At 30.2% G+C, this 12,795-nt stretch overlaps 2 protein-coding genes across 2 annotated transcripts; both read left to right on the top strand.

The window, feature by feature from the left end:
• Positions 1-2,770: 2,770 nt before the first annotated feature.
• On the top strand, positions 2,771-3,896 carry LOC113847412 (protein GLUTAMINE DUMPER 3). Its single transcript, XM_027476510.1, has one exon. The coding sequence runs from the start codon at positions 2,842-2,844 to the stop codon at positions 3,343-3,345; it is 504 nt and encodes a 167-aa protein (XP_027332311.1). The 5' UTR covers positions 2,771-2,841; the 3' UTR covers positions 3,346-3,896.
• Positions 3,897-9,634: 5,738 nt separating this feature from the next.
• LOC113848326 (PTI1-like tyrosine-protein kinase At3g15890) lies at positions 9,635-11,799 on the top strand. Its single transcript, XM_027477788.1, has 4 exons — positions 9,635-9,681; positions 9,978-10,128; positions 10,259-10,521; positions 11,166-11,799. The coding sequence occupies exons 1-4, from the start codon at positions 9,635-9,637 to the stop codon at positions 11,797-11,799; spliced, it is 1,095 nt and encodes a 364-aa protein (XP_027333589.1).
• Positions 11,800-12,795: the final 996 nt, after the last annotated feature.

Raw genomic sequence — 12,795 nt, 5'->3', positions numbered from 1 at the left:
AATTAATTGATCTATTATTTTGAATAAATATATTAATGTACAAGTAATATCTAAAAGATACATTGATATCAAGTATCAAATTTAAATATTTATATATCTTAATAATTTTTTATATAATATTATTAATTCAACTTTTAAATAATCTTGTATATTTTTATAACTACGTATATTAAATTTTAAGCAAATTAGATATTTATAAATATATTATCTAAAATTCAATATTCATTTATATTTAAAAAATATATTACACATTAAAAAAATTAATATAATAGAATACTTATTATTTATTAATAAAATTCTACAAAATTAATTATTTTATAAAAATTTAATTTAATTTCATATTTTATAAAAAAATATTAAGAGATATAAATGTATTTAACTCTAGTTTCAACAAATTTGACTCATATATATTAAACGAGCTGTTGCATGTACCCTATTTTGGTTTGAAAGTAGTCAATAATATTTTTGTATAAAATTGTAAGTATTATTAGACATTACTTTCATAATTCATAGAATCTTATTTTTAATTTAAAGTACAAGTATTTTTTCATAAAATAATTCAGTAATCTTAGACAAATTCAAAACAATTGGTTAATTTACAAAATACTTTAGTAGTTGATTTATGCATTTATTAGTATAGTCAATGGAATTCTAGTGTATTATAAGTGAAAATATTTTATTAAATTTTTTTATGTGTTAAGTATATTATTTAATAAGATGATAATTTTTTTTTTTAAAATTTTTTATTATAATAAATAAGTTTGTTAATATTTATCAATAAATACGTGAATCAACTGAAAAAAATTATTTGAATTTTACATGTAGTCTGTAGTTTAAGTTCCAACAAATGACATGTGTGTTAAATATTTATTTATATTTTAAAAAATTGATTTTAACTTTTTTTCCTTTTTCAAACTTTAATTTACTCACCTTAATTTTTTTTCACAATAGTTCAAATGTAAACTATCTATCTTTAAATTAATTTTGTTTAAATTCTTTTAAATTTTTCCTGTCTTTCATCGTTAAATCTGAATTCTTCATTTATTTTTATTTGTTTATAAAAAAATTAAAAAAAATTCAGACACTGCATAAGATAGTTGGTACTTACATTAAATATGAAGCCTAATCACTTTAACTTGCAAGAGTAAATTATTTGTTTTCAAGTTTGATTTTATCACATTTTTTAAGTAACTCGTATATATAATGCACTAATAAATTGTTTTAAAAAATATACATATAAAAGAATAATTAAATAATAAAAATTTAAATATTTTTAATATAGTAAAATTTTATTTATAATATAAAATTGTTAAATATTTTTCTCTCATATTATTCATCGTTATTTTATTTATTTATATTTTAAGTCAGCAGCTTTTGGGAAAAACAATGAATGATGTAAATTATATTCTTTCGACCCACTTCATTTATTATTTATTAATGCTGTCCAATTAAAAATAAAAAATAAAAAAATGAGAGATTCCGTGAGAAAGGAGTATACCGTGGACACTCCCGTCACGCCATGCATGCGCCGCCGTTTCAGGATGGATACAATGAATCTTCTTAATCTAACGGCTGAAACGGATTTTCCTCTCGCTTTACTCAGTACAGTACACTACATAACTATTTCTCTCACGCTCATCAGGTGCTCCCCCACATCCACCTTACCATAATGGGCCCAATCTTGAATTACGTGATGTCACATGGTCCCATACTGCATTATATTATTTTAACAATATTACATGAACACGTTAACAAATACTTTAGTATTTATTAAAAATTAAAAATTATACAAAAAATATATTTATTATTAAAAAGTAACTTTTATTTTTTTTTGCAAATATTATATATCTCATTTGTAGAAGCAACAGGGAGTTGTACGGGTACCCCAGGCAACATCCCATTAAAATGTTTTAGTATAAAAACATGGCAGCCCAAGCATTTTGGTAGGAGAATCCCTTTTTTATATATACTATTATTCCATGTTAAATTCTTAATTGTCTAGGAGCAAATCACAAGTTGGAATCTTTGTATCCCGATAGAATTTACAATTACGATATGCGACTTAAACGAAAGTAAGATCCAAAGCCACTGGGCATTTTTGCTTTATATTTATTTTGAGATCATAAGCAAACTTTATTGATTACAATAACCCCAACTCATGAATCATGCATGCATATGTACGTTATTTAGAATTAGAGAAGAGGATTTAACGAACATTGTAATAATATAATTAATCAAAAAAGAAGAAGAAATTTGTTACTGTAAGTTTGGATCTTATCTATAAATGATATGACACACAGTAAAGGCCACCACAAGAGTGACAAACCCAGGGATTAAAAAACCACTTGTATATGCTCTCTTTTTTTTTAAATTAGTTAATTACATCATTAATTATCCTGATAAAGGGGTGTGAAACAATAAATATCCTCAAAAGAAAAACCCATGAAGGGGTATTTTATTTGAGTGTTTGTTTCTTGGCAAACATGCAAGAGGATCATATTCTCTTGCTCTCTGATATGATATTGACATGACGAGTGCGCATTCCTTGCGATAATAATCCTATCCTCTATTGAGAAACCCATAAACAAAATAAAATAAAAATTTGAGAAAGTCACAAAAACGTAGATGATACCCCACATGCCCCACACTGCTCATGAAAAATGACGACATCAATCACCTCTCTCTCTCCCATAATCCAAAACAATCAAAAACCCCTCTATAAATACCTTTCCACCCCATTACCCACTCCTCAACCCAATCTTTCACTAACTTTTCCCTCTCACAATAATTCCCTTTCTTCTTTTTTCTTTCCTCTGTTCTCTCTGTTTCATATAAACAAAAATGGCTGCATACAGAGAACCCATGAACGTGAACGAGAGAGCCCCTGTTTCCGCGCAACAACCACACTCGCCATGGCATTCTCCTGTTCCTTACTTGTTCGGTGGCTTAGCGGCGATGCTGGGTCTCATAGCTTTCGCTCTGTTGATCCTTGCATGTTCCTATTGGAAGCTCTCGGGGTACCTTGATGGGAACGGGGAATCAGAGCGAGACCTGGAAGCTGGGGAGGGAAAAAACGAGCAAGACCAGAAACCGCAGACAGCGTATGAGGAGAAGATCTTGGTGATTATGGCGGGGCAAGAGAAACCAACATTCTTAGCCACTCCGAGCATGTCTTCGAGCACCAGCACTAGCAGGTCGTCTTCTTTCGGCGACAACAGCAGCACCTGTACCTGTGAACAGAGCCAAAAATCGCAGGAAACGGCACAGACCGTGAAACAGGGAAGCGGCGGGACCACGGAAACACCACACACAGACACAGACACCTCGTCAGATCAAAACAGTTGAACTGCATCGCCACATGTTTGTTCGGGAATTTGTTTTGTAGCTGGGTTGGTAAATGGTAATTACATGAAAAAAATAGCAAAGCTCGTGAAGCTGGTTTTTGGAACTTTGTTTTAGGTGTCTCTATTTGCAACTGAGCTTGCATGTTCAACAATTGGTGGGAATTGATTTAGAAATTAGAATTAGATTCTTCTTACTCTCTCTCTCTCTTTTTTCTTTTCATGTGTATATTATTTCGGGAATGTAAATTCGTTGAGGTGGAATGGAAAGCCTTGTTGTTTCACAATTTTAGTTTTGGTTTGGTTTAGTTTGGTTTTTAGATAAGAATTGTAAGAGGGAATTTTAACACACAGGAGGGCTAGTTTTGGCAGAAAAAGAGAAGGAAAAAGAAGATGAGGTACCATATGTCCGTGGTGTCTTAGTCGTATTATGAAGAAGGTAACGTGTAAAGCCGTATATGCAAGCAAGAATAGAAGACTTGGTGTATGTGTGATGTGTTTGATGCGGCGAGAAGAAGCCGTGAAATGAAGTAGCCGCACTGTTCCTCGTGGCACTCTTTTAATTTGCTTCTGTTTAAAGCCTACCATTTTTTTATTTCTATATTCTCTATTCTTCGGTTTTTTGTCTGGCGTCTACCAAGTTCTAGGTTTTCTGTTGAAAACAGCTTCTGGAAATTCTGAAACTGCTGATTTAAGGGCTGGCATTTTCTTAATGTTTCTAGAATAATAAAGTTTCGTTGTTTCAACTTTCATGCCAAACAAACATTTTATCAGAGCCAAGCCAAGGTTTAAAATAAAGTAGATTTACCCTATCCTACATCTGTTTCTGTTTTCTTGTGTCCAGAATTCATATTAGGGATGTTATTAATAGGAAAGTTAGTAAGACAAATTTTTTATTAGGCTAAAATTTATTAAAAATTTAAAAAGTATAATAAAATTATTAATTTAAGTGTGAGAAAGAATAATAATTTTATAATTTTTAATAAATTTTAACTAATAATAAAATAAGCGAAATGTTTATTTCTCTCTCTTGCATTCATTATTATTAACAAGTAATTTTTAATGTCTTAGAAGCGTAAATGTGGCATTAAATATTTTGGCCCTGAAATACATTTTCCATTTTGTAGACTGCTTTAGTTGTCGTAAAGTCTAAAATAACATTTTTTTTATTTGGGGGGGTCCTCTTATTGATTGATATTCTTTTCAGGCATTGAAGAAGTGGGGTAACTCAAGACGGTATTGCGGGTTTAATGCATGTCGAGAGTGTGCCTCCAAAATCATGATAACATCAAGCAAAATTGTTTCGTATTGGTACTTGTGAAGTATATAGCAGTGCATATATTGCATATGTTACAAAGGGTGTCTGTAACTGAAATGCGTAGTACTTCTATATTCCCCCCCGAAAAAAAGTTAATGGTAAAGTGTGGGGAGAAATATATAATAGAAACATAATCCTTTAATTCTTGTAATTGGTCGATCAAAGCAAAACCAAAATATAAACGAATATCTGTACAATATTGCATGCGGAATAGGCAATCTTGAGCTGTTGTTCCTATTCTTTCCCTTCTTAAGAAAAATCTAATAATCGCCAAGTGTATTTCCCTTGTTTCGTTAAAGCAACCCCATATTCAAAAGATTTTCTTTTGTGTGTTAATTACGTGAGTAATAGCTATAACAATAGTCTTTGCTAATCCATGAATGAAAGATAAAAAGATGATGACACCGCTTTCCTTGATATTTGACTTGAGGTTCTATACTCTTTTGCATAGAAAATGCGTCCTCCAATTGCTTAGTGTAGCGCACCATATACCTTTTCGGGTAGACCTTGATGTACTCGTTCACCAAGAATTCTGTTCATCTATAATCTTCATGCTTCAAGTCATGCGTAGGTTTTGTCTAAAAATACATAAATTTAATATTGTAAGCGACTAAAACCATTGAATTACAATGGACCGTTCGGTTTATACTGGCCACAAGATGTTCAAGAAGTTACGAAATTGAAATTAAAACCTATACGAATATGCACCATATGATAATTGAAAACATGTTCCGTGTGAAAATAAATTAGGTTCCACAAAAAGAAAACACGAACAAAGAGGGAGGGGGAGAAAAGACATGCTTGTTAGTTGACAAATAAATGCAGTCGCCATTTTTTGGTAACCCTATTGCACCCCAAAATTGGATTTGGGGAAAGGAAAATGCTAATTTAACGTGATGGTGTCTCTAAAATAAAATCAACTTGGTCTTTAATCGTGGAAATCAAAAGTAAACTACGACGTTAGATTTCATTTCCCCCTTTATCCTCATTAAGTAGAATCAGGAAATGATCAAATTCCTTTATATACTACATCTTTGGTTTTCTCTCCTCTTTGGGAACGATGGTTGATTTTGTTGCATATTCTGTTGCCTCTGTTTTCCATAGGTGGCAGCCTCCCCCTACCCCGACCATATTCAAATACATAATCTTGTTAATATTATGGTTAATTATTTTAAAAATGGGTTTGATAAAATAATTCATAGGAATATGAGTTTTTGGGATTAATTTTGCATGTATAGGTTTTAAAAATTACTTATAAAATTGAAGTATAAAAAATTGCTCTTATTATTGACTCCAGAATTTCATATTTTGGTAAATTAACACTTTTTTTACATTAAAAAAATCAGTACACTTTTTAATGATAAATATCTTTTTTTTTAAAAAATAAAATCTTACAACTTTTTAATCCTTAAATTATGCCTTAAAAGTTAATACTAACATATTTCATATATATATATATATATATACACATACATACATATATAATTTTACAAATTTTTTTTTAAAAATTAGAGTTGTTTTAAAACAAAATTGAGGAAAAAGTTGAAATTCTGATGCCTACCAATGATCAAAGGAAGTAAGAAGTTATCCTTTTTCTATATGTATGAAGTTGCAATTTGAAGAATTAGGAAGAAAGAAGCAAAACTACATAACAGAAACCAACAACTAATATGAAAATGACAATGGCAATTTAGTGGGATAAATATGGTCCTATGCGGCTAGCTGTCTAGCTTGTATCGGGTTCAAATCGCTAAACCCATTGTCGTTGTTAAGGCTTTATTGACATTGATGCAACGGAATTGTCTGCATTATTAAAGAAGGCTATATGGTTTCAATCGAAAGAAAACAAAATTTATAAATGAAAAAAAAAATGAAAGAAAACGAAAATTCAGGAATATCATGCATAGAGGATAAAATTAGTAAGACATCAATATTGATATCATCATGCGGGCAACCCTTCCCTTGATCCCCTCCTTATCTATATCATTGATGTCATCATGTAACTACTTCATTAATTACTTGTAATTCTGCATCCATATCCATACATGTAATTGAGCATGATCATTTAATCAATGTTGGTTACTTTATGATTGATATATGTATGAGGGCGACATCAATTTCCTCCCACAATTCAATGACTCCTTCAAATGTGTTCACAAGTTGAGCAAAATGTGAGAAGTAACAACTATATTTTTGCATACGCCTGAACAGCGCAAAGCAAAATGTCACACAGCAACCTCCATTTGGGTCAGCATCCAACTATATATAATCATGCTGTAATCACCTCCTCCACTGGATCGTCTATTCAATTTAGTCTTTGATTCATGTATATCCACCTTACCTTAAAGAGATCATACAAACGAACCCCTTTTTCAATCTTTCACGATGTTAAATAATTGAAGCGATATTGCTAGCTTCTACAGTTATTACATCAATGTTCAAGTAGATTATAATGAAATCGTTTGGTCACGATGTCTTGAGATTCCTGTGGGTGACGGTTGTTTATAAAGAGAAACCTGTGGATTCAACGAGGATGAGGTACCAATAATTGTGAGTTGCCCATTAGCTACTTCGCGTCAAATCAAAACATTCCTTCATATAATGATGACAATAGTGTAGCCAAGGCACTGAACTTCGATTACGTTTTTTTCTCACTACCATGAAAATGGTCGAAAACCACAACTTTTGGACGCCTCAGTATATGCGTGTATATGGCTAGATAATGACCATGTCGATGTAATAATAATAGTATAAGACATGTCAAAGATTTTTAAAATACAAGACAACCCAGTTAAATATAAATATTATATAGTATATTTATGATGAGTGAAGTTTTATTTATTTTTTTATGGAAGTTGAAGCTTTTTTTTTTTCATTTGAAAATTTAATTGACCGTACCATGTTGGAAAAAGTCTTGTCGGTTGTTTCTTTCAAAAACTTCTTTTAGATAAGGTCTAAGTATAGATTCATATCATTTAACCTTTGTTAATATTTTTCATAAGAATATAATACGATATTTTGATGTTAATTTAAAATTTATATTAATTTATTTGAAATATAACGAGCAAAATAATTTAAATGTAAAATTCAATTATTTTAAAATTGACTATAATTGAACTAATAAATTTAATTCAATATAAACATATTATTTATTATTTAATGAACTTCATGTGAGTTTTATTAAACACCATGGACCCAGCTTATATTTGAAAGAATCCATATGAATTCACTAATAATAAAGTGTATTAAATAATAATTTAAAATTATTTCTTGAACTTTTTAAAAATAATATCACGGTGTAAGGTTTTTCAGCCCATTTTGATTTGAAACGATTTCTCATGAATTTTTTGTCAATCAGTGAACAAGATGGCCTAAGGAGGGAAACCCCACAGAGGTCACAGGCCCAAAGCCCAAAATGTTTTTCATTAAGCTATAATGTTTGGCAAACAAAACCCAACCCAACGACCCTCAAGTCCATTAATTTCTAGCCATGGCATGGGCCAGCTCATATATTTTAGCTTTTTGCATTATGATTTTTGCTAATTACATCATGGCCTTGTTTTTTTAGGGTGGTGTGAAAAAAATGGCAAGCATGCCCAACTGTACAACACCAATTTATGTCCACCATAACATCTTGGGCCTTGGGATCAAATATAGAGAGGTTTATTTAATAGGCCAAAAGACTTTGACAAAAAATTAAACTTTTATGTGAAAATTTAGTCGGTGAATATTTGTTTTAAGTCTTTTAGTACGTCATTTTGGAATTTGGAATGAGACGACTTTAACATTTTTTCTATAATTAGAAATTCAACGACAGAGATATGAAAGAAAAACTTCGCAAATATATAGACGATTAAATATTCAATAAAATGTAAAAACATACAAATGCAACCACATCTAAATTGAATGTCATATAGCAATTTGGATAGATGAGACATGACATCAAGTTGACCAACATTTTAATTTTGTGGTGCTTAAGAACCTGCAATACGTCCAATTGGCATGTTAATAACACTGAGTCTGATATATATATATATATATATATATATATTGCCTAGGAAAAACTCAAGGTCAAAGACAAAAAACACACGACTTTATATGACCTTGAGCTTCAAAATTACTTCTAATTAATGAAAAAATAGTAAGGTTTAAAAGCTTGTTAATGAATTAAGTGCAGCAATATAGTAAAATATATTTAATTAAGTAGTAAGTAAAATATAAACAAATAATACGCACTATATATAGTTATTTGTGGCCTCCATTTCTTAACCTACAACAATATCCCAAAGTGGTAGTTAAAGGATTCGACTACGATCTACAGCAAAATTTACCAGTAATGTTAAAAATTTTAATCTCAAATTCACCACTTCAAAAGAATTTTATTTAACTATTATCCCTTTTTTAGGATTAATTTTCTGAGAGTTAATCTCACACCTTTATCCGTACAAAAATGTGAAGATTTATAATAAATCACCAAAAGGATATCGCCTTGAAATAAAAAATTAAAAAATGTAGTCGTTAATCTTATAATTATATATAGCATGTAGTGTTCCAAACTAAACTCAAACAGACCATAAATCTTTTAGTTGACTTCACTTGTATATTTGTAAAAAAAATGTATAGATCATCAAGCTGACTGCTGAAGAAGGAATCTTAAGGGCATATTATTTTGTTACAATTACAATTATATCTATAGATCAACAATTTTAAAGAGTACAAGTATATTATTTTATGTTACAATTACAACTGTTAGTATTGTATCTGTTCCAATTCAAACCCCGTAATTTATTATAGTTGTTCAAGCAATCTTGATATGAGAAGTTGAATTAGCCGGCCAAGGTCGTTCGGCCGGCATTTACAAGTGGGATTTTTTAGGACAAAAACGACTTTGGCACTCTTTAAAAGAAAATATTTCATTTGAGGACAAGCTCCTTAAGTTTTTCATCACTTCATATCCCTTCACAGAGTTCCAATTATGGGATCCTCCTTCAGTTGCTGCGGCTCAGAGAAGGTCGAAGAAGTGTATGTAAAATTACTTTTCTTCATTTTACTCTTATGAAAATCATTTTAAAATAAATTAAAATTTGTAACATTGTATGTAATCAGAATTTATATATAGTAAATTTTTAATTAAAATATATAATTAAATACCTTAATACAGTTAAATGTTATAGTTTTTAATAAAAATATTTTTTTATCATGTCAAATTTTTCATGAATTGGAAAAACTGAATTACTAATTTTAGCTTTCAACAAAGTTGTTATAATGATCATTAATCTACATATTATGTTATTGAAATTGAACTTGCAATTTTGTAGGCCAACATCATTTGGTGCAGTTAACAATTCGTGGAAAATATTCACATACAAGGAGTTGCATGCAGCTACCAACGGATTTAGTGAAGATAATAAGCTTGGTGAAGGTGGGTTTGGAAGCGTCTATTGGGGAAGAACCAGTGATGGTCTTCAGGTAAATATTGAATCATAGGCCTCATTTTTATTTATCCACTATATGTTCGTTATTGGGATGTCAATCATGGAGTTCAAAACTCAGTGTCAGTCTCTTCACCATTGACTCTTATGGCTAATGGAAATTGCAGATAGCAGTGAAGAAACTGAAATCAATGAACTCGAAGGCAGAGATGGAATTTGCAGTAGAAGTTGAAGTTCTTGGAAGGGTTAGGCACAAAAATTTACTGGGTCTTAGGGGCTACTTTGTTGGGGATGATCAACGGCTTATAGTCTACGATTACATGCCAAATCTTAGCCTGCTTTCTCATCTCCACGGCCAGTTTGCTGTTGAAGTGCAACTCAATTGGCAAAGGAGAATGAAGATTGCAATTGGCTCTGCAGAAGGCCTTCTGTAAGCTTCCTCCTCACTTCATAACAATTTTCCCGTTTATAAAACATTCGATAAAATACAAGTATTCATAATTTTGCAAGAAGTTATATATGTTGTTTACTCCTGTAAAACGGGGAGTGGAATGGATAGAGAGATCACGTGAGAAGAAGAGAGAAAAAATAAAGTATCTGATGTATGATGAAATAGAAAAAGAAAGAAAGAAAAAAAAATATATAATGTTTTGTTTGGATATAATGGAAAATAAGTAGGAAAAAAATAATTAAGAAAGAAATTGATGAAAAATAAGATAGAAAAATATTTATTCTTGTGAATGGGTGCATCATGTATGGGATTGCTCTGCTCACTGGCCTTAATCGGTACTATCACTTTTGAAGTGTTATTGGAAAGGATATGACTTCTTTTTACTCCAGTGACAGCAAAAGTAACCTTTTTAAGAGTCCTAAAACTAGCAGCATAGCCAAAGATAGCTTATAAAGCATAGTGTGCGTTTAAAAACTTTCTAAAATTACATTTTAATATGAAACGTTAAAATGGATTTATGTTAGAAGAGATTTGATGTCAACATTGAATTAAAATTTATTCTATCTATACCTGTTTGAAAATTTGAAAGTGGACTTATTCTACTCTATCCTGTTTGTTGCTAGGTACTTGCACCATGAGGTCACACCTCACATCATCCATAGGGACATCAAGGCAAGTAATGTACTTCTGAACTCAGAATTTGAACCTCTAGTAGCTGATTTTGGGTTTGCAAAGTTAATACCAGAAGGAGTTAGCCACATGACTACCCGTGTAAAGGGTACCTTGGGATACTTAGCACCTGAATATGCCATGTGGGGAAAGGTCTCTGAAAGTTGTGATGTCTATAGCTTTGGAATTCTTCTATTAGAGCTTGTAACTGGTAGAAAGCCCATAGAAAAGCTTCCAGGTGGGGTTAAGAGAACAATAACTGAGTGGGCTGAACCTTTGATAACCAAAGGAAAGTTCAGGGATTTGGTTGATCCAAAACTAAGAGGGAACTTTGATGAAAATCAAGTCAAACAAGCAATCAATGTGGCTGCTCTTTGTGTACAAAGTGAGCCTGAGAAGCGACCAAACATGAAGCAAGTGGTTAACCTTCTTAAAGGATATGAATCTGATGGCAAAGTGACGACAATGAGGATAGATAGTATCAAGTATAATGAAGAACTATTGGCACTTGACCAACCTAGCGAAGATGATGATGAGGGAACCTCTAGCTACGGTGTTTTCAGTGCCATTGAGGTTCAAAAGCTATGAATGATCCTTACAAGGCCTTTGATAACAAGAAAATGGACTAAATATATATGTAATGAACTTGTTTGTTTTGTGAAGCCTTTTTTATATTGGTTATTGAATCAACTTCTAAGTATAACTTTTATGCAATGACTAATCATTTCATCTTATTCTTTTATTTCCGAGTTTGATTTTCACTCATTGTTAATGTAAAATTTTTATATTATTATTTAATTAGAAATTTTTATAGATATAATTTTTAATTAAATAGCAATATATAATTGAATAATAGTATAAAGATCTTTATACATTATCAATATATTTGACTATATTCTTTATTTATAGAAATTTCAAATTTTATCCTTCACTCGTTGCGAACGATAAGTAGGATAAAAATATACTAATTGTGTGTTTAATTCAATCTAATTTAAAAAATAATCAATAATTTTATATCAGCTTTTTAAGAATTTATTAAAAAATTATTGCTTAAAAAAAATCTATGCCAAATATGTACTAAGCCTATATTCATGCTGTTATATATAACAAGCTGTGCTAAGATATTAATTGGATAAACAAAATATCTTAAAGATAAACGCATAATTCAGAATATTTTTAGAAAAAGAAATTCTTTAAATGAAATAGAATAAATCATTTAAGTAGTATCAACGTTGCTGCAATTTTGAAACCTAGGTCAGGAAAAAAATATCATTTATGAAATATAATTTACAAATAATGAAAATAAATTACCAATAAATAATTAAGGAAATCATTTTCAATTCATAACGATAAATATTGCAACTAAGAAAAACAAAATAAATAACTAAATACTTATCAAATATAATTGTACTTAAAAATTGAAAACACTATAATTTAAAATTTTTAAAATTCAATTTTTTAATCTATGCAACTTTTTATGTAATAAGAAATTAATAAAATAATTTTTTTACATAAAAAAAAAATCAGCATAAAATAGTATTAATGCATTAAATTACATAAAATTTTATAATTGTTAATGAAAAA

This window comes from Abrus precatorius, unplaced genomic scaffold, assembly GCF_003935025.1.
Source record: "Abrus precatorius isolate BTA unplaced genomic scaffold, Abrus_2018 Scaffold8, whole genome shotgun sequence".
NCBI lineage: Eukaryota > Viridiplantae > Streptophyta > Magnoliopsida > Fabales > Fabaceae > Abrus > Abrus precatorius.
The sequence above is the reverse complement of the archived record's forward strand: the minus strand, read 5'-3'. Positions and strand labels throughout refer to the sequence as shown.

Coding starts and splice junctions, on each gene's coding strand:
- LOC113847412 (XM_027476510.1), top strand. CDS start 2,842: ATGGCTGCATACAGAGAACCCATGAACGTGAACGAGAGAGCCCCTGTT.
- LOC113848326 (XM_027477788.1), top strand. CDS start 9,635: ATGGGATCCTCCTTCAGTTGCTGCGGCTCAGAGAAGGTCGAAGAAGT. Junction 9,682..9,977: donor TCAGAGAAGGTCGAAGAAGT/GTATGTAAAATT, acceptor GCAATTTTGTAG/GCCAACATCATTTGGTGCAG. Junction 10,129..10,258: donor GAACCAGTGATGGTCTTCAG/GTAAATATTGAA, acceptor TGGAAATTGCAG/ATAGCAGTGAAGAAACTGAA.